The 25,882-nt window shown below is 30.7% G+C and overlaps 4 protein-coding genes across 5 annotated transcripts in view; 3 read left to right on the forward strand and 1 right to left on the reverse strand.

Annotated features, from left to right (window-relative positions):
• Nucleotides 1-7: 7 nt before the first annotated feature.
• Nucleotides 8-718, forward strand: Dpm3 (Dolichyl-phosphate mannosyltransferase subunit 3). The gene is made up of 3 exons (XM_081975199.1): nucleotides 8-268; nucleotides 387-464; nucleotides 604-718. The coding sequence occupies exons 1-3, from the start codon at nucleotides 119-121 to the stop codon at nucleotides 676-678; spliced, it is 303 nt and encodes a 100-aa protein (XP_081831325.1). The 5' UTR covers nucleotides 8-118; the 3' UTR covers nucleotides 679-718.
• On the reverse strand, nucleotides 668-4,765 carry LOC145726193 (uncharacterized). The gene is made up of 12 exons (XM_081975181.1): nucleotides 4,606-4,765; nucleotides 4,391-4,516; nucleotides 3,234-3,486; nucleotides 3,059-3,172; nucleotides 2,826-3,009; nucleotides 2,270-2,415; nucleotides 2,087-2,216; nucleotides 1,758-2,026; nucleotides 1,536-1,648; nucleotides 1,366-1,479; nucleotides 1,195-1,308; nucleotides 668-1,136 (listed from the first exon to the last, which is right to left on the reverse strand). Exons 2-12 carry the CDS (start codon nucleotides 4,486-4,488, stop codon nucleotides 851-853), a joined length of 1,821 nt encoding a protein of 606 aa, XP_081831307.1. The 5' UTR covers nucleotides 4,489-4,516; nucleotides 4,606-4,765; the 3' UTR covers nucleotides 668-850.
• A 178-nt stretch (nucleotides 4,766-4,943) lies between these two features.
• On the forward strand, nucleotides 4,944-6,782 carry Tim23 (translocase of inner mitochondrial membrane 23). The gene is made up of 5 exons (XM_081975198.1): nucleotides 4,944-5,128; nucleotides 5,189-5,429; nucleotides 5,944-6,113; nucleotides 6,168-6,279; nucleotides 6,637-6,782. Exons 1-5 carry the CDS (start codon nucleotides 5,059-5,061, stop codon nucleotides 6,644-6,646), a joined length of 603 nt encoding a protein of 200 aa, XP_081831324.1. The 5' UTR covers nucleotides 4,944-5,058; the 3' UTR covers nucleotides 6,647-6,782.
• Nucleotides 6,783-9,079: 2,297 nt separating this feature from the next.
• The window catches only part of LOC145727089 (G-protein coupled receptor dmsr-1-like), a 33,638-nt gene continuing 16,835 nt past the window's right edge, over nucleotides 9,080-25,882 (forward strand). The window contains exon 1 of one of the 2 annotated variants that reach the window (XM_081976512.1): nucleotides 9,080-9,278. The gene's annotated coding sequence lies outside the window, so the exon portion shown is untranslated. Of the gene's footprint in view, nucleotides 9,279-13,563; nucleotides 13,744-25,882 lie in introns of those variants that run through there. The other variant, XM_081976513.1, reaches the window with a different exon arrangement.

Raw genomic sequence — 25,882 nt, forward strand, 5'->3', positions numbered from 1 at the left:
GTCAAATACAATTATAGGTTAAGTTGACACAAAATAACAATAGAAATAAAATATAATAATTTAATAGAAAATCAAAATATTAATTTTTTAAGTATTTAACCTTCCTGAAAATTTCGCTATGAGCAAATTGGCAGAATGGCTGGCAGCAGCCGGTGTTGCTGTAGCAATTTGGCTGGGATTGCTAACCAACACAGTGGAAAACAGTTTTGCAAAAAATCATTATACACTGGTTTTACTGTCCCCCATTATTTTTGTAGGTTTATTTGGGGTAAGTCTAATAAGTACCTCCACTTCTAAATATTGCCAATTAAGGCAGTTAATTTTGTTTAAGCTAAAATATAATTTTTGCCTCATCATAAAAACAATACCTACTAACTTTATTACAGCTTTCTTCTCTTGCCTTGGTGTTGTACAGAGTGTATACTTTTAATGACTGTGATGAAGCTGCTGAAGAGCTACAGAAGGTAATTAAAATGTTTTTTTTTAATTATAAGTTGGGTAAAAAAATCTGTTTATAGTAAGTAACATTTTACATGTAGATTTTTATTTTACAAGCATTTTAGTTCTTACTAACACTATTAACCAATATGCATCTATTTACAGGAAATAGTCCAGGCCAGAGCTGAGTTGACCCAATTAGGATTTAAATTTAAAGAAACAAGTCGAGTTTCTACTTAAATAATTTGTTTTATTGATAAATAAATTAAATTTACTACAATTCTCTCTATAGCTACTCAATTACAACACTAATATAATAATTTATACATAGAAAAACAATAGCTAGTGCTTAGAAATAAAATTACTTTAGAAAAAAGCAATAAAGTGGGGGAGCAACTTATGACTGAGTAATTTAACACAAAATAGAAGGTTTGCATACACAATAACTTGGATGTATCACTCTACAATTAGGATTTAAATTTAGGAATTTAGATATGCCCTCTTTGGTTACCTTGGTGTAGGTTACATCAAGGAGATCCAAGTTAAGATTCTGAACACAAACCAAAGCATCATTGGTAATCTCTTTATAGCCACGCAACGATAATCTGCGCAGTTTAATTTTTTTACGATTCTCCCACTGGTTTAACAATTGATCTTGCATCAGTCTAATTGGACTACGCCCTCTAATATTAATTCTTCTGTGGAATTTTAACTGGTAAATGCAGGTTGTTATAAAGGGAAATAGTGGATACTTACAAAGATCGTCCGCCTGCTATATGCACTCTAGCTGCTCTGAATGAGGCAGCTTCAGGTCTTGAAGGCCCTGGCATTTCTTCATTGGAAGCCCTTTGGTTTTCCTGATCACCACCTCTGAAAAATCAAATAATGAGTCTGAAAATATCAATTTATCTAGTAGTGAACAATTACCCTTCAGTGTTTACATTTGGTCTTTTGGTTTCATTTCCTGCTTCATCCTCACCTTTTCTTTTAGGTGCTGGATTTTCACGTGAGGTAGATGGTTGAGGCCCGGGATCCGGATTGCTGCAAGATATTTCAATTTAAAAATTTGCAAAAATCGTTTATCTATCAAAAATCACTTTGGTTCGTTTCTGTCCTGATTGATGTTTACATTTACATCAATAATTACGTTTCTTGAGGGACCGAACACGTCAATTACTTCTGGTTGAGGAATATTGCCAAGTTCATCAGCCTAAAATGTTTTGATAACATAGACCTGATATAAAATACTGCGTACAAAAGAAAAAACAAACAACTTCAGAATTTGCAGTAAAATTTAATTCATTAAATAAATCACTTACCTCTCTGAATTTCAACACTATCATCTGAGACTTGCCAACACCAAACATGCAACAATTCTTATCATCATCAGAATCACTGTCATTATCTGAGGAATCTGGATAAGAATTTTTCTCATTCTGATAAGAAAAGTTAAAGTCATGTGGAAGTGTGTTTAATTCCTTAATATGTCTACCGCATATAAATCTTTGAGGCGACAAGCGAAAGTCAATAAAATCGTCCACCTCCATACTCATTTTAGGTTCCACATCATCAATATCACTCATTGCCTCTATTTTATTTGTTACAACTTTTAGAAGGTTTCTAAGTAAATAGAAAAAACGTTACTTACCACCTCTATCTTTCCACCCACACGCACATTCTGGATAAGGGTCTTGATATAATCGACTCTCAGGGACTTCTTCTACCAAACCACCTATTAAATTTTTATAAGGCGCCAAACTTCGATTTTTTACAGTATTCTACGAAAATCTAACTTTAGTTTTCCAGAACACAGAAACATAAAACCCCATACCTGCGCAATTAAATCCCGACTCACTAAATTAGTAGGTGTACGCATGGTTAAAGGTGTTCCTTTATCCAATTCATAGGAACTCATACTTTGCAAGTACAAAGCAACTAAACTGCTATGCGAATGCGACACTATTTCATTCGCTATAGCTGCAAATTAATTGTATTATATTTAACAACTAAACTGTTCACCGAAAAGATCGATACAGCAAAATTTTTGGCAATTTTTAAGGGCCTGTATCTCTGAAATGCTCCAGCCGAATTTATTAAACAAAAAAGGTTTTTGAAAGGCAGTTTCTTCTAGAATCAGAACAGTTATTCATTTTGCTCCAAAAGTGGTTTCTTCACAGATATACAAGAGTTAAAAAAAATATCAACCAAACCTATTATCTGAGGCAAACAAAAATGTTCTAAAATTATCCCTACTATCAAAAGCACTGGGTTGTGCGATTGAATGAATTCCTGACTCTAAGACATTTTGGAGGTAAAAATGGCCAAAAAATATGCTGTAGGTATTGCATTGATTTTTTTCCTGAGCAGTTTGAATCTCTAACACTTACTGTTAAACCGGCAGTCAATCAATTTTAATTTTTTACAACCATGTCTGGCTACACTAAGATAGGGCACCACATTTAAATGTAATCTCATACATTTCACTATAGACAAAATCTCCAAGTTTTCATACTTAGCCACTGACATAAAGAAGTTACTATCCAGCCAGTCACATTCATCCAAAATTAGCACCTGCAATCATAGCTTGTAGTGTTTTTTCTATTAATGGTTTTTTTGGTACCTTTAAATTTCTCATTTTGCTGTAGGAACCTTGAAAAAAGCTGTTGGCGTTCTTGATGTGAGTTTTTCTCAAGCTGAGCTCTTCTAAACTTTTTGGAAAGTTTTGCAAAGTCATCTAATAAAAATCCACCCCCACACTTTAAACTTGAAACCACCCAGTGCAACTTAATTCTTACAGATCGACCGTCGAATCTTTCATTTTCCAAAGCTAGAACTGTGAGTTGTTCCAACTGATTCCACCCAATTAAATTCTGTTGCGGTAATACGCCTACATATTTACTTTCCGCCCTTAAAAGAATGTGCAATGTTTTGTCATGTACTCTATCGCACACGTAATTCACTTTTTTTGTACTGTTTGGTTCTTGCCGTGCATCAATATAGCGCCATAATTGCGGATCTTCCACTATATTTTTGAAGTAAAGACAAGTCCTGTCAAAGAAAAATTGTGCACTAATAAATTGATGGGAATTTATTATTAGTAAAGACTATTAAGACTCAAAAAAGCTTTACCAAACCAAACCTGCATCAGGGTTGGTTAATGTGAAATGAAAAATTTCATATTATGCATGCTCTTGTGGAAAAATGTGCTGTGAATTAAAGGGGCTTGAAATAGTCTTTTGTTGTTTATGAAGGTTCCTATGCAGATATAAAGTAGTATTTTCTGGATACTGTTTTACATCCAATTTTTGCAACTAAGCAATGTAAAACAACTTCTCACATAGTATAAGAATAATAGGACCAAGATTGAGCCTTGGAAGACTACTATAGATTTTTCTTCATTTGGCACAGTATGTATAGAACTGGTTATAAATGTGTATTGTAAATGGATATGTATAATTTGAACTTAAAATGCAACTTTGCAGTAATTATTTCTATCAGCATAGGCAAATCTACTTAATATTAATGTGAAGTTTATTTATTAATCATGATTGTAAGCATTTTTGTAGTTCCAGTTTAACTTCAATAAGGAGTTTATAAATAACTTCACTTGACATTTAACTGTAACTTGAAATAGTAACCCTAAATAAAACTTCTTTTTCAATGTTTTCAACTAAAAAAGATGAGTGGTGAACAATATCATTTCTATAATGCAACTGATACTGCTTTATTAAGGTTTTTATAATAATTATGGGGTTTCCCAGACTTTAAAAGTTTGATTAGGGTTTTGCATACCCATTTATTTGCAAACATTTTCATTTTGCTTAAACACACTAAACAAATAGAGGTGACTATGTGCACTACTTCCTAACTGGTTCTAAAACAGTTTAAGATTAAAACAAATTTTTTTTAGCAGTTTAATGACTAGATCTAGTTGTAGTGGTGTTCTACATACCTGCTCAAATTGAATAAGGATGTGGCATCCAAATATGATAAAATATACATCATTGCACAATCGGATAGCTGCAGAATACCACATTTAGGCTCAGACATTGTGAATTGGCTTAAAAAGCCTAGCTGGCTGAAATAAACATTAAAAATGGAACTACCCTTTTAGATAAGTTGGATGCTTATACTTGTTGACCCAAAAGCAAAGGAAATAAAACTTACCAGATATTGATACTCCGGTGTCTATAAAAATGGAAGAGTACCCCTTTGAGGGCTAGAAACCTTTAATTTTAGGTCCCAAATAGAGGATAGTGGTTATTTTTGTTTTTTATTTACTGTTTATTTAATAAGTGACTATTAAACTCAAATGTCAAACTAGTGACAAATGACAGAATAAAAGATTTTTCTAGTTTCAAAGTTTTAGTTCAGAGCGGTCTAGTCAATTTCTTGTTCAGTCTTTTCTTTTCCTAATGTGTTTGCGGGGCTAGAAAAAGATAGAAATATACTCAGATCAATCTGATTGGTTTACCGCATTCACTTGTCTTTTAATTAAACCTTGTGCTACTCTGTCAGTTGTCAGTTTCCCAGTGAAAAAAATTTTTATAAATTTTTTTTAATCATTAAAATAGTTTGAACAAAAAACCCTTAAAACAAAATTAAGACTTAAAGCTTCAAATGGCGTCCCTAAACGAAAATGAACTATATGGTGACAACAATTCCTACAATACATCAACCGGTTTATCAGGTATTTATACAGACAGTTGGCCCCCTAAAGCATGTTCTAACCTTACATAACGTTTTGAAGGTCCAATCAAAGGTTTCTCTTCGCCCTACTTAAATTTCGACCCCGGATATATTCCACAGGCGCAGCCAGAGTTTATATTTCTGGATGGGGGCAGCAAGCAACGGGGTAGATTTGAACTGGCATTTGGTCAAATTGGAGGTTCCTGTATGATTGGTGCAGCTCTAGGTGGTGCGTCAGGTTTCTATAATGGGCTCAAAGCTACCACTTTAGCTGGAGAGACTGGCAAATTAAGAAGAACACAGTAAGTCTTAATGCTGTAAGAATATCCTATGCTGTTTTTTTTTTGGTAGTTATTGTTTAATGAATTTACCATTCTAACAAGTTAACTGGAAACCCACACATTAATAATTATAGTTTCTAGTATTCTTTAGTGTAGAACTAGTTCTTTGCTCTTTTTGGTATTTTTCCTACTTGGAAGTAACTTTGTTAGTGTTCTTCATAATATTTTTTTAATCTCCTTGCCCAAATATAATAGCATAATAGATACACAGGATGTAGGTAACTCAAAAGGTTTTTTTTTTATTCAAAATGAAACACTGTTTAAAAATTAGAAAGAAACTTCTTCACCATACAGTCTTGGTGTGTTAAAATGTTTTTGTTTTGTATTGAAATCTTAACAACAAACTTATCTTAAAAATCTTAAATATGTTTTCTTTTTGTATTACTAAAACTTGAGGGATAAAACAAATGTTGACACTTTCGTTAAAATTGCACATCAATTCTGATATTGGTTTTTAAACAAATCTACTTTGCAGATTAATAAATCATATAATGAAGAAAGGTAGTGCTACTGCAAATACATTTGGATCTGTAGCAGTAATATATTCAGCTTTTGGAGTAATTTTGTCATGGGCAAGAGGTACAGATGATGATCTTAATACAATTACAGCAGCCACAGCCACAGGTCTTTTATATAAATCTACAGGTTAATATTATTTTAATTTTGGTAGTTAAGTCATAATTTTTTCTATGTTTTTAGCTGGTATAAAACGGTGCGGGATGGGTGGCGCTATTGGCTTAGGTGTATCACTAATATACACCCTTTGGAATAACAAGGACCGATTAACAGATCTAGGACAATATAATCCAGCGTAAGGGTCTTTATTGTGAGCTTTCATAACAACTAGGCTTAAAAAAATACTGAAATCACTGTAATATAGTGATGTTGATATGTTTGTGAAACACATATCAAGCACAGGCACTGTGAGCAAAGAAGCAAGGTTTTATTATTTTGCCTGAGCAAGTAGGAAGTTGAAACTTTTTCCTAATTCGAATGCTCACGCCTTTATTGTAAGATGTGCTGTGATCTGTAAAATAGATGTGTTAAGTATTTTTATCAGTGTTTTATTGAAAAGTCACATTCTAACAGTGTTAACTAATACATGTTTAGTTTGACACTTGCTAGCATAATAAGACACTCATGTTGGTTTCTTTTTTCTGTTTGACAGGAACAGGTAACGACTGAAGTCAAGGCTAGCGGCAGCAAAATCAATTGAACCCAGCCAGTTGTATATATATTAATATTCTGGAACTTACTATACTTTTTACAAGAGCATTGTACCATTAATTTAAATAAACTGTTGATTTTTTTAAATTTCATTTTTTACGTTGCCTGTTTAAATTGAAGTTACTGCCTAATGTTTTATTTTGGTGTTAATATATTGAATTTAATTTTTGTAAAGCTGTTGCTTTGATAACTTTGTATCAGTCAACAAAAATACTAACATGTTGCTGTTGGTTAGATAAAAAAAAAAAGACAGAAACAATTTGTTGTGAAAATACACACACACATATACAGGGTTATTCACGTTAATCGACACGGACAAGATTGTGACTAAACTATTCACTTTTAAAAATATTTTCAAGATGTACCGGTTGTCTCAAATGCAGAAAAAGTATCAAAGTCATGTTTTTTCAAATGGAACACCTAGTATATTACTTTATTTTCAGAATCTACATTGAAAATAAAAGGTAATTTCATTGATGTTTGATAGGTCTAAACTTTCTCAGATATTCCCTAATTTGTTACAACATTTAAACATTCAACCTTTCTTTGAGATTTATTGACCAAAATTGGTTTGGGCTCGTATAGGAAGTCTCAAAAAGTTTACTTGTCAAAATTAAATGGAACCTCACCTATTTTATAGTTACAGTATATGCAAAATTTAATTACCTATCGAAAATTATTAAGGTTTCATACCGCTAATTATTAACGTTTTCTTGGAAAATCGACGTTTCTTAAACTAGAGCTGACTGATTTTTGATATGAAGATCACTTCGTATCTTTTCCAATTACATATCTATCTTTCTAATCTAACTAAAGCTTAGAATAAAATAGTGGCTTAATACTTTGTAAATTTGCTATACAAGTTACAAAAATAATTCATAAAAATGTTTAAAACGGCGACCATTCGACTACAAACACAAACATACCTACTCCGTTTTTGAATCCTTCAGCAACATTATTAAGTATCTTAATGGATATACTCCTAAAAATTACGCTAATTCGCTATTTAAGCTGTCATTTAAAACAGTTTGAATCTGTGGTTAATTCTCAAGGGTATCAAAAATCACTTAAAATCGGTGCGAGTTCGAGAAATGTTGACTTTCCAAGAAAACGCGAACAGTTAGCCATAGGAAACCTCAATGATTTTCGATAGATAATTAAATTTTGCATCTACTTTAACCATAAAATAAGTGGTGTTCAATTTGATTTTGACAAGCTATTAAAGTATAAAGGTTGCAATTATTGGGTAAAAATTTTGAGACATCCTGTATGAGCTAGACAATTTCTCACCCACGGATCCTAAAACTTGATCATTTAGCAGTTTCCAAGCCAATTTTGATTAATAAAAATCAAACAGAGGTTGAGTTATTAAACCTTGAGATTTGTTCTAAATTTTTATAAAATAACGAGTATCTGAGAAACTGTAAAGTTTAGACGTACCAAACCTCAATGTAATAATTACCTTTTATTTTCAACGTAGATTCTGAAAATAAAATGTTTAAATGAAATGAAAAAATATAACTTTGATACTTTTTCTGCATTTGGTACAACCGGTACATCTTGAAAATATTTTTAAAAGATACCTCCAATATATAAAACTTTTTTGAAAATGTGAACAATCTTCCGTGTAGAATAACGTGAATATCCTTGTATAGCAATTTTGCCTATACATTTGTTCAGCAAACTAAAAAAACACTTTCAATAATAAAACACTCCTTTCATGATAATTCATGACTGTGGGTAATTGAAGACGATTTCTAAACGTACAAACTCAAAGTAACAGACTAATGCCCAAAATAGATTTATAACTCAAAAATTGCAACAAAACAAAAAAAAAGCTCATTATCAAGAGTGCTCATTTTCTTAAGTAGTAGTAGTAGTTTTTACATATTACTCAACTAAGAAAACAACGTTTACCACAAAAAAGTAGTAAGATATTAAATAAGATAACACTTCTATAGTGAAGACATTTTATGAGCTAAAACACCTGGGTTAATCTTTTTCGAAAAAAAATAAAAGGATAGATCCATTCAAAACAAGTTATAAAGTTTATAATGAGAGACGTTCTATCAATAAAAATAACTTATAATAAAATTGCTGACAATACTTTTTCTAAGTTTAAAAAATAAACTTGGACAAAAAAGCAACAAAGTCGATTTTCTACTCAGAATAAATGTGTTCTGGAGAGAAACGTTTTGCGAAAGTTTATATGCTGCTCGTAACCGTAAACAAAGTCTTAACTTAGTTTTCCCAGTCACTATCGTACTACTGAATAGTTAATTGACAGGAAATGGGAAAACTCATTAATAATTTACTTCAACCACCTGCTGGATTTTCCCCTAAACGACCATGCGTGAAACTTCCTCTAAAAGCTTAGAAAAACTGGCGCTCGTCGTGTTGGATCCAATCGCATAATTTCGAGCCAAGTGCAAAGTGGTGTCGTCCTTTTGAAGCCGGCAATACAGTGTCAAAAACGAGAAGTACACTGGATTTTGTAATAAATAATGAAGAAAAATTGTGCTGTTGTTCGCTAAAAACTAGTTGTGCCAGTGGCTTCTTGGAAAAAGTATTTGAAAATTTTTGGTAAGTTTTAAAAATTTGTTGTTAACTATCAAATATGCAAAAATTTTTTAACATTAATAATTGGTCTGTTAACACTTTTAAAGTTTCAATCTGCAGGTTTACAAAAAAATGCGCCAGATAAGAACATCCAAAAGTGGGGAAATAATTCCTAAAAAGTAATTTTTTTCAAAGATTTATTTTCCAAACTACAGAGTACAGAATGTTAAAATTTATGGAATTGGTATTAACACAAAACTTAAAAAGTTGATTTTCAGCTATTTTACAGTTTATGTCATTTTGACGCAAAGTTGTGTAGAATTTGAACTTTACGCTTTGTTGTTGACAAGCATTAGCAAAACTGATTATCTTTAACGTTAAATTTACCTTACTTTATTACTTTTTATATTTTATTTGTATATTACTTGATCTATCACATGCACTACATTTTGCAAATCATTAGAATTAACAAAAAATGACCGCTTTACGCGCCTTCAGAGAAATTGACCTTATACATAATTAGAGTGGCTTATTACAATTTTAAATGGATGATAAACACAGTAACTACTGTATAACAATTATAGAAATATAATATTTATAATTAGCGGTAAACTATCATCAGGTTTTAAGTACCACATTTTCTTAAAACATTTTATGCGCATTTAATGCAAAAGAAAATAAATAATAGTTATTTTTATTACTGTAACCTGTATTGATAGGAAAGTTTCTATCTATGAAATCTAAATCCATTAATTTCCTGTAGATGTGGCAACGCTAGAATTACAAAAATACTTTTGATGTGGTTTTACTGATCGTTTTTTTTTTCGCAATTGCATTTGTTTGAATTTCCTTTAAACAACTGCCCACCCCCTGTCTTATTTGATCACCTGGTACATAACCAGTTAATAATTTAAAAAAAAGTGAGGTCAAATACATGCTTTTTTGACTGAAGTTAAGCGGCCGAGAATAAATATTTATAGACAATAAAGTATGAAATGTGCATACAATTTTTTTTAAATTAACGTTATAACTTAAACAACCAGTCACTCAAATCCCACGCTATGTTTTCGCCGACCTCAAACACTTCTCAGTTTCTAGCATTATATTGGAAAATATTTTCGTCTCTTTTAGACAAAGTGGGTTATTCCCAATAATAAACAGGTAAATAAGTTGAGATGTAGTCAAAAAATCAGGAATTTACGAAACATTTGTTTCTGTTAACCCATTGAAACATTCAGGCTTGAATATTGTATATGTTATTCTAAACTGAGAGTTGATTTTAACATTAAACACTATAGATATTTAGCGGCCTTAAAATATGTTGTTGTACCGGGTGTTCCAAATCCCACTTCCACTGTGAAATTATTTGGAAAATGTAGGAGGCATTTGAAATGTTTCAAAAGTTTAATTTTTTTATTGAAACTAAATGAATCTTGAAATAATGAAGCATTTAAACAAATGTTTTTAAAATGCAACACGACAATGACTTCAAAACAAAAACTAGACACAAAAATTTGTTTGCCATATAAATGTACAAAAAATGTCTGCTGAATATATTGCAGGAATGTCATACACGTACATTCTTTAACCTTACAAAGGGCTTTAATTAAATTTCTACACGCGACCCTAAAAGGAAAACAATTGCGGTGAAATAAATTATTCATTTACGATCTAGGTGGCCCTTTAACGAGTTTTAGTCATTCCAGCCTGGATATCTCAATGTTCTCTTAGGTGTGAAATATTAAACAAAGAAAAAAAATCTATACACATTTTCTTATATAATCGTTCTAATTTTGGCTTTAGTTCTAGCTCAAACTGCAAAAAGCACTTTCTATACGTTGTATATAATTCACGTTCCTTTGGTTTCCTGAGTGTTAAAGTTTCCTGCTTCGTCATCCACACAAGCCAACTGTTCTTCATAATGGCGACGGAAGTTTGGATCAACTTTTAACGATGTTAACAATGGATCCGAGAAGCTGTGATTGTTTTACACTGTATTGAAATCTTATGCTGCTGGTGATTGTCTGTTAGATATAATTAATACGTCTTTGAGCAATGGGATGTTTTCCGAATCCTGGAAAATGTCAACGGTTGTCCCTGCACCTAAAGTTCAAAACACAAAAAATTACAATGAATTCCGACCCATCAACACTGTGCCCGTCTATGAAAAGCTCCTTGAAGTTTGTGTTAAAGAACAACTTCTTAAATTTTGTACTGAAAATTCGATAATAGTTCCTTGTCAATCGGGTTTTCGGGAGAATCACTCATGTGAATCTGTGGTTGTTGATATATGTGATGATTTTCTGAAAGCTCTTGACTGTGATAATTTTGTATTAGCGATTTTTTTAGATTTTAAGTTAGAACAACTTAGAACAAATTAGAACATTTAGGAATTAGGGATAGTGTTTTAAAATGGTTTGAATCGTATTTGTCAAATAGAGTCCAACGTGTCAAGTTTAAAAATTACATGTCTAATGTTATTGGTGTGGCACAGTTTTGGGTCCATTACTATTTTTATTATATATTAATGATATGGTCTACGCGCTTAAAAGATGTAAGATAGTTTTATTTGCGGACGACACCATGATTTATATAATAGGGAAAAATCTCCGCGAAATGTCAATTATTATAAACAATGAACTTAATGAACTATTTAACTGGCTCTGTAATAATAAACTAAGCTTAAATACGAATAAGTCAAAATTCTGTGTATTTATCAAAAAATCGAAAATAAACCAGTAAGACTTTCACAATATAAAAATAACTGTAAACGGAGAAAATATTCTTTATGAAAAAATATTAAATATCTGGGTGTAATTTTGGATGCCAACTTAAATTTCCATTCTCATGTCGATTATATAATGAGAAAATTCTCAAAAAAAGTTGGATTCTTAACAAGAATTGGAAAAAAATTGTCAATGAGTACAAAATTAATGTTGTATAATGCCATTGCGGTTCCACATTTGCAAGTCTGCTCAACATTGCTGTTCAATTTACCCCAATACAAAATAAATCAATTGGAAATAATCCAAAATAGAGCAATGACACTGATTTTAAAATGTAATCATTATACTCCTGTGAAGTCTATGTTGAGTGTCCTAAATATGCTGTCTGTCAACCAAAGAATTATGTTTAGTGTTTATTTGTTTATTTTTAAATTAAAAAAACGTTTTTTACCTGACTATATCTGCGATAAGTTAACAGTTTTTGAAGATGTACACAATTATGGTACAAGAAATCGTACAGATTTTATACTGACAAACAGATGTAACACGAATCAGTTGCTCAACTCTGTGCTGTATAAGGGCTTAATAGAATAAACTACCTGTGAGTATTAAAACCTGTGATAATTTGACACAGTTCAGGAGGCTTTTAAAAAAAATTATTATAGATAGGTTGTAGGATTTGTTCATTTTATCTAGTTAAGGTGTGATTGTGTGTTTTATTTTATTTTTACATAGCTTGTTTAGTTTTAGACATTAGTGTTCTCATTTAGATAAGAATCAAAACTTTTAGTTTATTCTTATAGTTAAGTGGCCTTTTATGACATGTATCTTTTGTAGCATTGATGCTGAATAAATACTTACTACTTCTTAACAAAATTAACAAATTTTTGATGCTAAACTCAAAAATTAATTGGTAAAATTAGTAAAGTTATCAGAGAACTCCAACACAGATCTTTAGGTTCTCGGAAGAAACCATCCTATAAAAAACTAGTGAGGTGAAGCTAAAACCAACAAAAGTAGAATATAACAAATTTAAAGTCGTTTAATCAAATTAGATTGTGTCCTCTAAAAAATACATCTAAATTGTTATACTTTAGTAAAAATAGTTGGCGATATATTTGTACTGGAAAACTGACCAAATGACTTGATTAAGCATTGGCATCATCAAACCTAAAATATCTATACCTACGTACGACTTTCAACTTTTAAAAATTACAAGGTGATGAAAATATTAATTACTTTTTCTACAAAACTTTATTACTTGTTTAATTACTTAAACTTCCGCTTATTCTGGATAATTACCGTTATTAAACTGAATCAAAACAGAATTATGATCGAAAAACATTAATACATATAATCATTTTTGAAAGCTTGCAAGGAAGGTTTTTTCTCGGGTTTTCTAGTACCTACATTGACAGACTAATAAAAATTCCGAGTTCTCAACTTTTTTTGACAATATGTCAACAGATACAGATCACCGTGTATATCAATAAATAAAAAAATATGTAAATGCAGTTTTATATTATTACCTGATCACTATATCATTTTATTACCAGTATTTGACCGAGTTTACATCATACTGGTTGCTAAATGTGCGGTTAATTACTATGTTTTTAATTATCCATAACTTTTTTTTAATAATTTTGTGTAATGTGTTATGTTTCAGTATACAAACTACCGCTATTTCGTGATATAGCATTGTGTACAAACCTCCAGGAAAAGCGTCAAAATTTTAGTTATTTTGAAAAACATTGTCATCCCAGGTAGGTTATAAATTTGGTTTTTACTCTAGTCCTAGGAAATTTAATGGAAAATAAAAAAAATTGCATTTTAGACAAAATTTATCAAAATTGGCAATCTGAATAAAAGACAAATAACTCATTCTCATAAACCATTTGATGGTTGCCTTGGTATTTTTTGACTAACCATTGGCATTGTTTGCATCCTTTTTTCCATTTATCCGTTGTCTTTCGAATCCAGTTCGGTTTATAGTAAAGTAAATCAATACTGTAACGAACCACTTTATTTTGACATACAGACCTAAGGGTTTGAGATTTCATATCGTCGTGAAAGTAAATAAAAAAACTGTCAACAGAGAATTAGTTGGTAAATCCTGAACATTCCTTTTAGATTCTTTGCTTCTTAAGATTGGTGATTTTTTGAGAGACAGACATCTAGAAAAATTAAGATCTTTTAAGACTGAATGGTGTATTTCAATTGCTCATCAGCATCACTTAGAGAGTCTTCCATTTTCCACTAAATTCTGCGTTTACTGTAGTAAAATTTTGTTGCGCATTTTTTAAGGTCAGTATACAAACTGTTGTGCTGATAAAGTATTTTTCTCGGCTCTGCAGGATAAAGTTTCAGATTGTCACACTGATGTGAATGCAGAAAATTTTCAGCTATTTAATGGCCCGTTATAAATCTGATAAACCCGAAGCGATGATACTAGAAATTTCATAGTTTTATGCAGCAGAGTACACCCAAGTTTAATAAAAAAAATCGATTTTGCATTCTCAGCCATCCACTTTCCGGATAAACAGGTGATATATGATCGAAGTTGCGTTAGAACGAAAATTGCTAACACGTGTTAATCAGTTTATACAGGACGTGATTTATACTGATATTTGCACAAAGTGTTGAACAAACCAAAGCATGTTGGGAAAAAAATGTTTGATTGAATAGTGTTTTAATTATATGGTATTTCTCAAAACTTCTTTCAATCAATTAAGGTTCCATTAACATACTTGTCTAAGTCATAAGAAAGTCACTAGGTTCAAGAGAACAAAGCATTTTCCGTGGCAGCTTTAGCAGAAGCTAAAATTCTTTACAGTTCTAGACAACAGCTTCATATATGCCCACTTGCCGTAGTTTATAGCTAAAAGGTGATATGTTTGCAAAGTTTATGGTATTGGAAAAGAATCAAGTTTTTTTATGTAAGAGCAGAAAGTATTCCGAGATTTTTATATTCCAATTTTATTACATTGTACTTACATCGTGTGTCATCATAATCAACTAACGATCGCTAAAACCAACCACTTTACTTTGCACGTTCTCTTATGAATTTGTGGTACACCCAAGTAATAAGGAATCTAAAATAGGCGACTACATTAATTAATTACCCGACCAAAGCCCAGTTTCTCTAGGACGCCATGGTCTTTCACTAAATACTGTAAATTCCCTTTTGGGCAGTCACAGCAATCCACTTTTCAATGGCTAACTGATAGAACAATCTAACCCGTGAGTCAACAACTCATCTGATAATTAAATTATCGACTTGCACATTTACGCTCACATCAGGTTAATTAACTCGAACTGAATCAACTGAATCGTGTTGTTTCCTCATTCAAAAAACTGTGCAAAATAGGAAACGTTCCACATTGGAAAAATAAGCAAATTTTTTCATGTTTAGGGAGTGTAGCTCTACAAAAAAAGTCACAAAACGACAAAATACAGTATCACAGTTTTTCACATTTAATCTACAGTTTCATCACATTCACATTCTGTAGCTCGGAATCAAAAAATATTAAAATATCTATAATTTAAATAGTCGAATATTTGAATATTCCAACATTTGACTATTTGAGTGGCGAATATTTAAAATATAATAATTTCAAATAGTCGAATAGCTAGATATTGAAGCATTTGAACATTCGTTAAATGATCACTTCAAACTAAACTAAACTTTGAAGTACCAATTTGAAACATAACATAAAAATTATTATTTAAAATAGCAGCAGCATTCCATTTAAATGGTTTTTTGTTGTTTCTATAAACTTTACGTTTTGCTTATTAATAAAAAATAATTTATTTTAAATTTGTTTTTTTCTTTGTTTATTGGGTCTTCTGTCTCACACAAAAAAGGTTTGTTGGGAAAATGGAATTTCGCACTATTTTCAACTAAGTTGAAAATAACATTAACCTAGTCGTCCCAACACAAGACCACTGACTTAGGCTCGGTCTTGTTACCTAAAAACGCTGACGTTTCGGTGGAAAATCTACCACCGTCTTCAGAGAATCTAAAAAAGAAAGAACACAACGGCAGAACACAGAAAACAACAACTTAATAAATATTAAACCTGATAATGTTCAATTTGGAACTCTGAGAAGGGTTTTGTCAATAAAAATTGACATAAATTTTGACTTTTGTCATTCCAATAGGAAAGGTTATCTATTGTTGTAGTGAAAGGTGGGTTTTATAATGAAAACAAAATTACAAGAAATTTCAGTTTCGTTTGATATGACCAAGTGTTATCTCCTCCTCTAGAATATTTAACCAAGTTTGGTCAATATTAATAGAGGATGTAGCAACACAGGAGTCATGGTTTAATCTAATATATGCACTTTCTTTTATTTTACGTCTTTTTGAAAAAGTTTCTTTGTCTATGATACTACATTCATTCCATTTGACTGTATGATCATTATCAAACGCGTGTTGGCATATATTAGATTTGTGAAAGTCTCCAGTTCTTAAATAATTTTGGTGTTCTTTAATACGTTTTTTTAAAGGTCTGGAGGTTTCACCAATATAAAATTGATTGCATTCGCAAGGAATTTTATATATCACGTTTCTTGTAGATTCATTTTCATTGTGAGGTTTTGTTTTAGTTAAGTGTGATCTTAATGTGTTTTGAGTTCTAAATATTGTTCTGATGTTATTTTTTTTAGCTATTCGTTTGATTTTGTCAGAAATACCTGGAATGTAAGGAATAAAAAGGTTAGTAAAAGGTAAAATTTGATTTTGATTTCCAGATTGTTTTGGATGTTCTAAATCCCTAAAACATTTATTAATAAATGTTTCAGGATAGTCATTTTCTTTTAGAACATTTTTAATGAATAATTTTTCTTTATTAAATTGTTCATTATTGCAAATAATTTTGGCTCTATCAAATAAACTTTTTACAATACCTTTTTTTACCATTATTGGATGATTGGATTTGTAGTTTAAATATCTATTTGTGTGGGTTGGTTTTCTGTATACTTTTGTTTCAAATTTGTTTATGTCTTTTTTGATTAGAATGTCTAAGAATGGAAGTTCGTTATTTTGTTCAGTTTCCGTTGTAAATTTGATTGTGGGTTCTATTGAGTTTAAGTGAGTTAGAAATTGTTGGAGATGATCATTACCGAATGGATATATTGTGAAAACATCATCAATATATCTCCACCAGATTGTTGGTTTATAATTAAAATTATTAATGTTATTTTCTTCGAAATGTTCCATAAAAATATTACTTAATATTGGAGACAATGGAGAACCCATTGCCATTCCAGAATTTTGTTGGTAATAATCATCTCCATATTGGAAGAATGTTGTTTTAACACAAATTGTTAAAAGTTCTAAAATAGTGTTTACGCTTAAGCTTGTACGTTCCCCAAGACTTGAATCAAAATTTTAAATTTGATTGTTGTCAGTTTAATTTTATTCGTTTCTTATGTGACTTTAAGTATTTTTTTCCTTTAGAGTACAGTTTTTATTCTTTAGTGTGCCTGTTCGCTTCTTAATAGAATTTGACTATTTTAAAATTCAACTGTTTAATGACGTGGTATTTGAATATTTGGCTATTTGAATATTCGACTATTTGAATTATTCGAATATTCGAGGTTATAACTAACGGAATATTCGAATATCTCAATCACGAAAATTCTGGACCTTATTCTGTAGGGATAAAGAAACAAATTTTGAACGTGAACTCCCGGAACTTAATCTTCCATTCCCCTTCTTATTTTTTTTCCGTTTTTTCCCACTTCTGTGTAGATCTAGAGTCTTATTGTGTACGATTTTTACATCAGCAATAAACCAATAAATTAATTTCTCTAGTAGTTCAAACCGTATCAAAATCCATTTTATGAGTTCCAAATAATGACACTTTAATAATGTTGTAGAAGTTGCACTTGTACGAAATAATACATAAAGGCTTTTCCAGAGAAATCCAAAATTATATTGATATAAAATTCGAATTTTCCCCTAAATAACGCACTATTTGGAAAAACTCATACAAAACAATGTTTTAAAACGGTAAAAAGTGAAATACTTTGTTAAATTATGTTAATAGAAAGTCAAAAACGTAATGTGAGTGGGCAATTCTGACGGATTTCAGATTTTGTTTAATGTATTGTTAACTAGGTAATTTCAAACGAAAACAATAATAAATATCTAGGCGAAACGAAAATACTTTCAATTACAAATACCTACGGATATACGTAAAATCCGTAGATGTTTAACTTGCCAGATCCTTTGGTTTGTTTTTTCCGTCATTCCGGTGAAATTTTGCGATGCTCAGGAATTTTGAAATATGACTCTTTAAACCTCGCACTGTTTGAATCATAAAACTATCAAACCGGTTTCATCTCAATGCGATTTAACCTCATTGATTTGCCAATAAATATTTTTACAGTCAATATTTTAATGCACTCGAAGGATTTTGATTAGAAAGTAAAATTAAGTACAAATTTATGGCAAACTATTAAATTTTTAACGGGTTCAACTGAACAAGTAAAATGTATTTGGAAACGTTTTATCGACCTGCACAGCCTTGAATATGATGGAATAACAATTAAAAGTTAGTTTTTAGTATGCAAATAAATTATTTGACGTATTTTATGTAAATTTTAATAGTACTTAATAATAATACATGATTTGTAGTGCGTACGTATTGCGTGCATTTCCTATAAGGATTTTTGCGATGCGATACAACCATTTTTGATAATAAAAATGGACAGTTTGTTTTTTAATCCTATTGCATGTCTAAGTTAGATAAAAAGGGTTTTCCTCAGCAATTTATATTTATTTGCAAAAATAAATTACGTATGTTAGGATTATGTTGCCATAATACGAGTAACAGTAATCCATGTTGTAGGATTTGTAACGTACTATTTACAGGGTATCCCAAAATTAGATTTAGTGATTTTCTAATAGAAATAATACTTAAATGTTAATAAGTATTTTGTGTTTCAAAGCATTTTACAGCTAAACAAGCAAAACAAGATTTGTTTAAAAAAAACACAATTACAGGGTGACAAATTTACGCTACAACTGTTGACTCAATATCTCATAAACTGCTATTAAGAATTGCTGTATTTTAAGCTAATTTATGGAATGGGCCTATCCCACATATCATAAATTTTTGTTTTAATGACTGGAATCGAAAGAATAGGATCAAAAAACTAATTTTTCATATTCTTGAAGAAAAAATTATGGTCGTAAATGTTCCTACATTAGTTTGAATTTGTCCATTAAATTTAAAAGATCTGTTTTGGCGCGCATGTGACGTACGTAATTCTGGGCGATTTTATTGGCTGTTGCACGCCACCTGTTTCACTTCTTGTCGCTGATTGGTTGATAGTGTAATACGTCACCGGCGGCGGGCGTTTTAAATATGAGATTAATGTAGTTTTTATTATAATTTTTTTTCTATTTAGACTTAATATTTTTGAAAACAAAAAAATACGGGTATAATATTTTCAATCCGTCTTTGTAGTTATGAAATAAAAAAAAATTGTGGGACAGGCCCACTGTCAGAAAAAGCAACACATTTTTTTCTAGTCTAAAACTTTTATTTTCTCGTTATTGGTTCAGTTTGAGTTAGGTCAGCAGCAATTTGTCCAATTCCAATCTTAGTAGTCTTATTGACGGCAGGAAATTCACGTTCAAGAATCCATTTGTAAAAGCTTTGCAGCTAGCTCTAAAACGTATTTCTCACCAATATGTTTGTTCGCATTATTGGTAATAAAAGTGGAATAAAAAGTAATAATTTAAACTTTTTTCTCCACTTAGTAACACCGTTGTAAAGGAATTGCTTGCTGATTTATTATTAAATTTAAAACTGACTAATAAAGTTAGTCTGGTAATCTGTAGAAAGTTCGTAACATTTTGTAACGTTTGCTGAAAACGTTGTATAAAATCAAACTTGTCCAATAGTCAGTTGAAGATTAAAATTGTTCAACTAACGCTTAAGGTACAAGATAAACTACATTCTGTACATATTTTTGTATTTTTCTCAGCGAGCACTTTTATTAACTGTGTTTGATATTGAAATGAATAAGACTGTTTCAGAAGAAAAACTGTAGAATTAAGAAACTCTTTAGATAGACATTCCCCTTGAAACATTCCTCAATCCTAAAACCAACAAGCTTTAAATCCTCCAAGATATTGAAGCTTTTAGATCAGAACGTGAAAAAGAACCGACGCACTGTCAATTCGATAAATTGTATCAGGGAATTCAATTTATTTTTCAAAGCAAAATTGGCTATAACTGATGGGATATACGCGCAGATAAACTGTGCTTACTATCGGATAAAACAAAAAACACTCATTTACCCAGAATAAATTTTAAAAACATCTTTCAGTATTAATTCTGAGGATAATCAGTACGAAACTATTTCTCTTCTTCTAACCGTAGTAAATAAATTGTCTCATGAACATAATCCAATCTTAAAGTAAACAGGGTGAAACTCAACCCTTGTTGTTTTAAATCAATCAAGATTTGCTGAAAGACAGGTTTACTACCCTAAGTACCGCATTTCCACCCCTGAAATAAATGACCTAAGTTTATGGCTGAAAAGTTGGGTGCTCCCACGAAATCTATTATTATTATATAGATTTAGTTGGTTAATTAATGCTTTGATTAAAACTTGACATGCTAAGTTTCTCGCAGGTTATTTGTATATTTATCAATCCATTAATATTGGATCTATGTAGTGATAAACATTAATCAAATATGATTTACTAAATCCAGACGTAAATGGCTGGATAAATCCAAACAAAACGTTATGGAGACGTTACGGTAATGATCTGTTGATTCTTCAATCTGTACGAACTATTTGTTTTGAGAAAATAACATCACTGAATTAAAATATGAGCAGGTACTTACATACATTATCGAGATATTTATAAACTTACATAAATATATCTTGGATGAGTGGACAGTTTGATAATATTAGATCCAGAGGTGCTAACAAGTTGTGTGGACTGGAAACTGAAAGTGTTTTTAGTTAAAATAACTTAAATTTTTATGTTAATTACACACTTTCTTTCTGTAAAAATTATGATTGAAGTAGTACAACTTTTCAAATCGTCACAGTGTAGTGTTATCAAATCCCAACTGTTTCTGTTATTACCATTTAAATAAACCAGACAAAACATTTCTCAGAATTTATTAAACCTAGTTTAAACTTCCTTGGGTGGCTTTAATAATTATGATCCGAATCGAGGTAAAACTAACTTTGTTATTTTGCGAGGCCTCTTGGGGCCCAAATTTGTCAAAGTAGATAACGGCTTTGAAGACAAAGTTTTGTCGGCAAAATTGTAAACATTGTGTCCCCTAAACAAACATATTTACCACGGGAAATGTTGCGTGTTTTGGATGATTAAGAAAATGTACGATAGGATCTCTAAATCTCTGTTTGTTTTGTACATTACAATTAGCAGAAAGTTAGTCTTGGCATACAAGTATTTAAAATCTGCTACAATTTACATTATACTTGTCCCACATACTTGAATGTTTCTGATTTTTGTTTAATATCAGTTTGTGTTTATCACTCGTCGACCATTTTTCTTTTGATTAATCAAACTCCCTCTAATAAAAACTGCCTAATCACTACAGTTCTATTAAGGAAGTTTTGTTGGAAAATATTATTTTGTGTGTTGACCTGATTTTTCGCTTGAAAACAAAAAATTTTGAACAAATGAACTGAATTACCACTTAAACCTCTTTGAAAATTAGTGCAGAAAATGTGCAAATCGCTGGCTGCATCTCTTTGTACTTGTTATCCGGGAAATAGAGTAAAATATCCAATTCAGCATGCTCTGTTAAGACAATTATTGAAAATTGTTTTTTTTTTGGATTGGTGAGCAATTTTCTTTGTCTTAAACTGCTTTATTAGCATAAAATTGCCCGCATTTTCAAGTAGATTGTATTACTCTACAAAAAGAACTGCGGCGTTTGTTGTCTGATCAAATACTGGTTTGGAAATTTGGAATTTGCATGGAGAATGATAGAATGATTTTCAAACGACGCATTTATCTTATAATTTACCAAACTAAACTTAAAACAGTAGTAAAAAATGTATAATAATAGTACTAAGTTTTAGCAACAATATTGAAATCTGATTTTGTTAGTTTTTACAAAAATGGTCGATTTGGCAACATTGCAAAAATTTCTTACTAAATTAGAATGTTTATGGTGTTTTTAGGCTTTACGAGATATTTTTCAACATTTTAGCGTAAATAAATGTCTTTTGGGCTAATATAAGTCATTTTATACATTTTGAAGCTATTTTCACAATTTTAAGCTATTTTAGAGCATTTTGTCTTAACTTAGTGCAATTTAAGACATTTTAGGCTTTTCCAAGTTACTTTAACACTTTTAGGTTAATTTTTGTTTTTTTTAACCTAAACCAATGTATATTAGTCTAATTTATATAGCATTTTAAGTTTTTCAACATAGATTCAACATTCAATTTAGGCTAATTTTCAATATTTTAGTCCAAATCAGTATATTTTATGGTAATTTAGGGCATTTTAGTCTTAAGACATTTTAGTATAATTTAAATTTAGCCTAATTTTCAGTTTTTTTTTGCTTTACTGAGTGCATTTTAGGCAAATTTATATTAGACAATTTATGCTATTCGATGTAGTTTTGACAATGTTACCGTAATTTTCAGCATTTTAGTCTAAATTAATGCACTCTAGGCTAATTTAAGATATTTTAGGCATATCCAGGTCATCATCTTAGCCAATTGTTTTTATATCGGAAATCCTATTAAGATAGCAAATTGGTTGACGCAAATTTGAATTGCTTTCTCGACTTTTAAATTTATTACAAATACAAGTTCTATTACACACATTTTTCTCTTCCATGGAATGTTTGAACATTACTTTTTTCTGGATTATTGTTTTTAAAACATTTCTTATGCTTAACTTTCGCAAAAGTTTTTTATCTTAGAAGACTGATTTTTAGGTCCTTTTGAATTATCTGGATAATGAATGTATTTGCGTATATTTATATAAAGTTTGTTTTGCAATTAGTTATAATTATTGAATACCACTACACTTAATCAACTATCTAATCTGTTGATTTTTGATAATATTATGTTGATAGTTAAGCGGCTCTAACTTTATTACACCACCAAATATTGATTAAATTAAGCGGGTTATTCCTGGAAAAACAATTTAATTATTGTTGTGTTGTACACCGTTTCACGTGGATTAACAGGAAAAACGGTTAACACGCCATAAAAAGGAACGTCAGCAACAAAAATACAAAACTTTGTCTTATTATATTTTTGCCGGATGACACGTAGCAAGCGGGTCGGGTTCATTAATAATTTCCTAATTAATTTATTGCCATTAGTTAATTAGAAAAAGTGATTTAGACGAAAGGTCTCACGCTAATCAAAAAGTTGTATTAATTGGTATTTTGTAAGTTTTGTCGTTTTTCACGAAACTGGCAATCAACTTTCAAAGGCTTTCTTAATTACCTGGTATTTTCAATTTACTCTCTCTGGAACTCTGGGACAGAGGAGACTCAAACGGAACTCAATTTTTGCCCTAGATACCACCCGTACAGCCACGTGTATGTTGAAAGTTGCTTAATTTAGAGGTCGGTTTTCATTAAAAGTTAATTTATTGTTGCGGAAAAGACGTCAACCAGGGGAGTATCTGTTTAATCAAAACGCTCCACTTAAGCTTTGGAGGCATTATCTAGTTGCAAGCTTGTCTATCCTACAGTCTGGTAAGCACATTATCAAAAGGATTTTGGTGATATTCTTCACCTTGTTGAGTTAAATTCAGTCAAAATTCAGTAAATTAGTGCACTTGTGGTTCTCTAGAAATCTCATAATATCTCTAATTGGCATCTGGCAGTATTTATATTTGTTCTTATTTATGATATTTACATAACTTAACCCAGTTTGCGGAACCATGGTGTATGCATATGCGAAAAGTGGATATGTTTTATGCAGCTTTATTTGTTTGCATATTATTAATAGGGAATTTGAAAACAAACCTACTGACGTGTACAAATACGCCTAACAGGTAAAACGTCACCTAACCGGAAGAACAAACAGTGATAGCGTCAGCCTTCATAAACAAACCGAAATAATTTGTTCATTATCTTTAATTATTTACTATTAAGTAAATAACAATAGTAATAAATACGAAACGACACTGTTTTGCTATTAAGTCTGCGTTTATGTTTTAGTTTCCAGCTGTAAATTATAGAATCGATCGATGCCTAATTTTATTGTTACCCATAATCCAGACACATTTATTACTTGCGGCATATGTTGAAAACTTCTACCATGTTTGCAAAGTTTTCCTAATTAAACTGCTCACATATTGAAAAGGTACAGCGAATAAGTTTGTCTGTCAAGTGTAAAGCCTTTTGATTCCAATATTCAAAGAAATTATGAAGGTTTGCATAGAAACGACTTATTTATTTTGTATAATAATTTGGTACATTTGGCACTGAAAGATTAGCTTTTATTTTCGATTTTTAAAGTTTTTGTTTGAAGGCTATAAAGTACAAAAAAACCACCTTATTGCGGGGCTTCAAAGTTTAAAATTTAAGATTTTCTAAGAGTATACATTTTTGTAGCCTTTTTTCCGCCCCATCTTTAGATTATATTTTAGGTTACTTCTCAAAATTAAACCTTACAAACCTTTTTGCAGTATTATGTTTGAATAACTCAGAATCTAGTGACTGTATAATGACACAAACAATACAATTTTATTTTAATTTGATAATCTAACCTAACCTAACATATCCTAAAAATAATAATGTTGAACCTGGTCAAATGTTGAAAAATCTGTACATTTTTACTAAGGAGGTGATTGTTTATATGTTACAATAACTAACCCTGTTAATTTTGATTTAACAGCATAGTTTAGCAAATTAGAAAAGTTGCAGTATTTGCAGTCAAAATTGACATTTAAGTGCTTGATACATGTCAAATTCTTGACTCATGTTTTCATTATTTTAAATGGAACACCCTGTATTTTATTTGTTCAATTAGACGATTTCTTTTTTGAAGTTACGTGGGACACCTGTCCTTGTTTTTTTGTTTTTTTGTGAAAACTGACAGTTCCAGTAATAAAAAATACGTTTGATAACTTTTGCGTTGTATTTTTAATGAAATGTTAAAAATGACAGTTTCAATGTTACAATTGCCAATTAAGCTTTTAGTCAAAACGTTAATATTTCTTTAAAACTTGACACGTTTTGATGTTCTGAACCAATTTTTTTTACTGACAACTTTTGACAGTTTTAGCGCCAGAATGATACTTTTGACAGACGGAATAACGGATTTTGACAATTTTTTTATTGTCTAACCAGACGATTTTTGGCAGCGTTGCCAAACCGTGTGCACACGCCTCCAATAGACTAAATGACTGCAAATAGTCCAGTAAGTAAATTTTTTTGATTTTGACTTTGAAAATTGACAATTTTCACAAAATTTGATTGAATTGGACTAGAATTACTGCTGGGTACATCAGTTTTTACAATATTTGACCCTTTTTAAGATTTGACCTTTTAAGAATTAACTAGAACGACTGCAAATACTTCGGTAATTGAATTGTTATAAAATTTGGCTGTTTTTGAACGTTGAAAATAGATTTGAACGACTGAAATCCAATTTTCATGAATCTTGACTGATTTTCAACATTTTAGCCATAAAAATTGACTAGAATCAACAAAAATTGCCAACGACTCCTGTGGCAAACTTCATCTTTGTGATTAGTAGCTATTATTACATGCACGTTGAATAATATACTATATCTTCACAGTTACAAGGCGTTTCTGTATTTTTTCTTTCTTCTTCAGCATAATTTTGTATTTTTTTCAATTGCCAATCCTTCTTCACCATCTTGGAATTTTTGTTTTTAATGGTCTATTAAACCTG

The sequence above is a fragment of the Ips typographus genome, linkage group LG3 (assembly GCF_016097725.1).
Source record: "Ips typographus isolate SLU linkage group LG3, UJ_Ityp_2.0, whole genome shotgun sequence".
Lineage (NCBI taxonomy): Eukaryota > Metazoa > Arthropoda > Insecta > Coleoptera > Curculionidae > Ips > Ips typographus.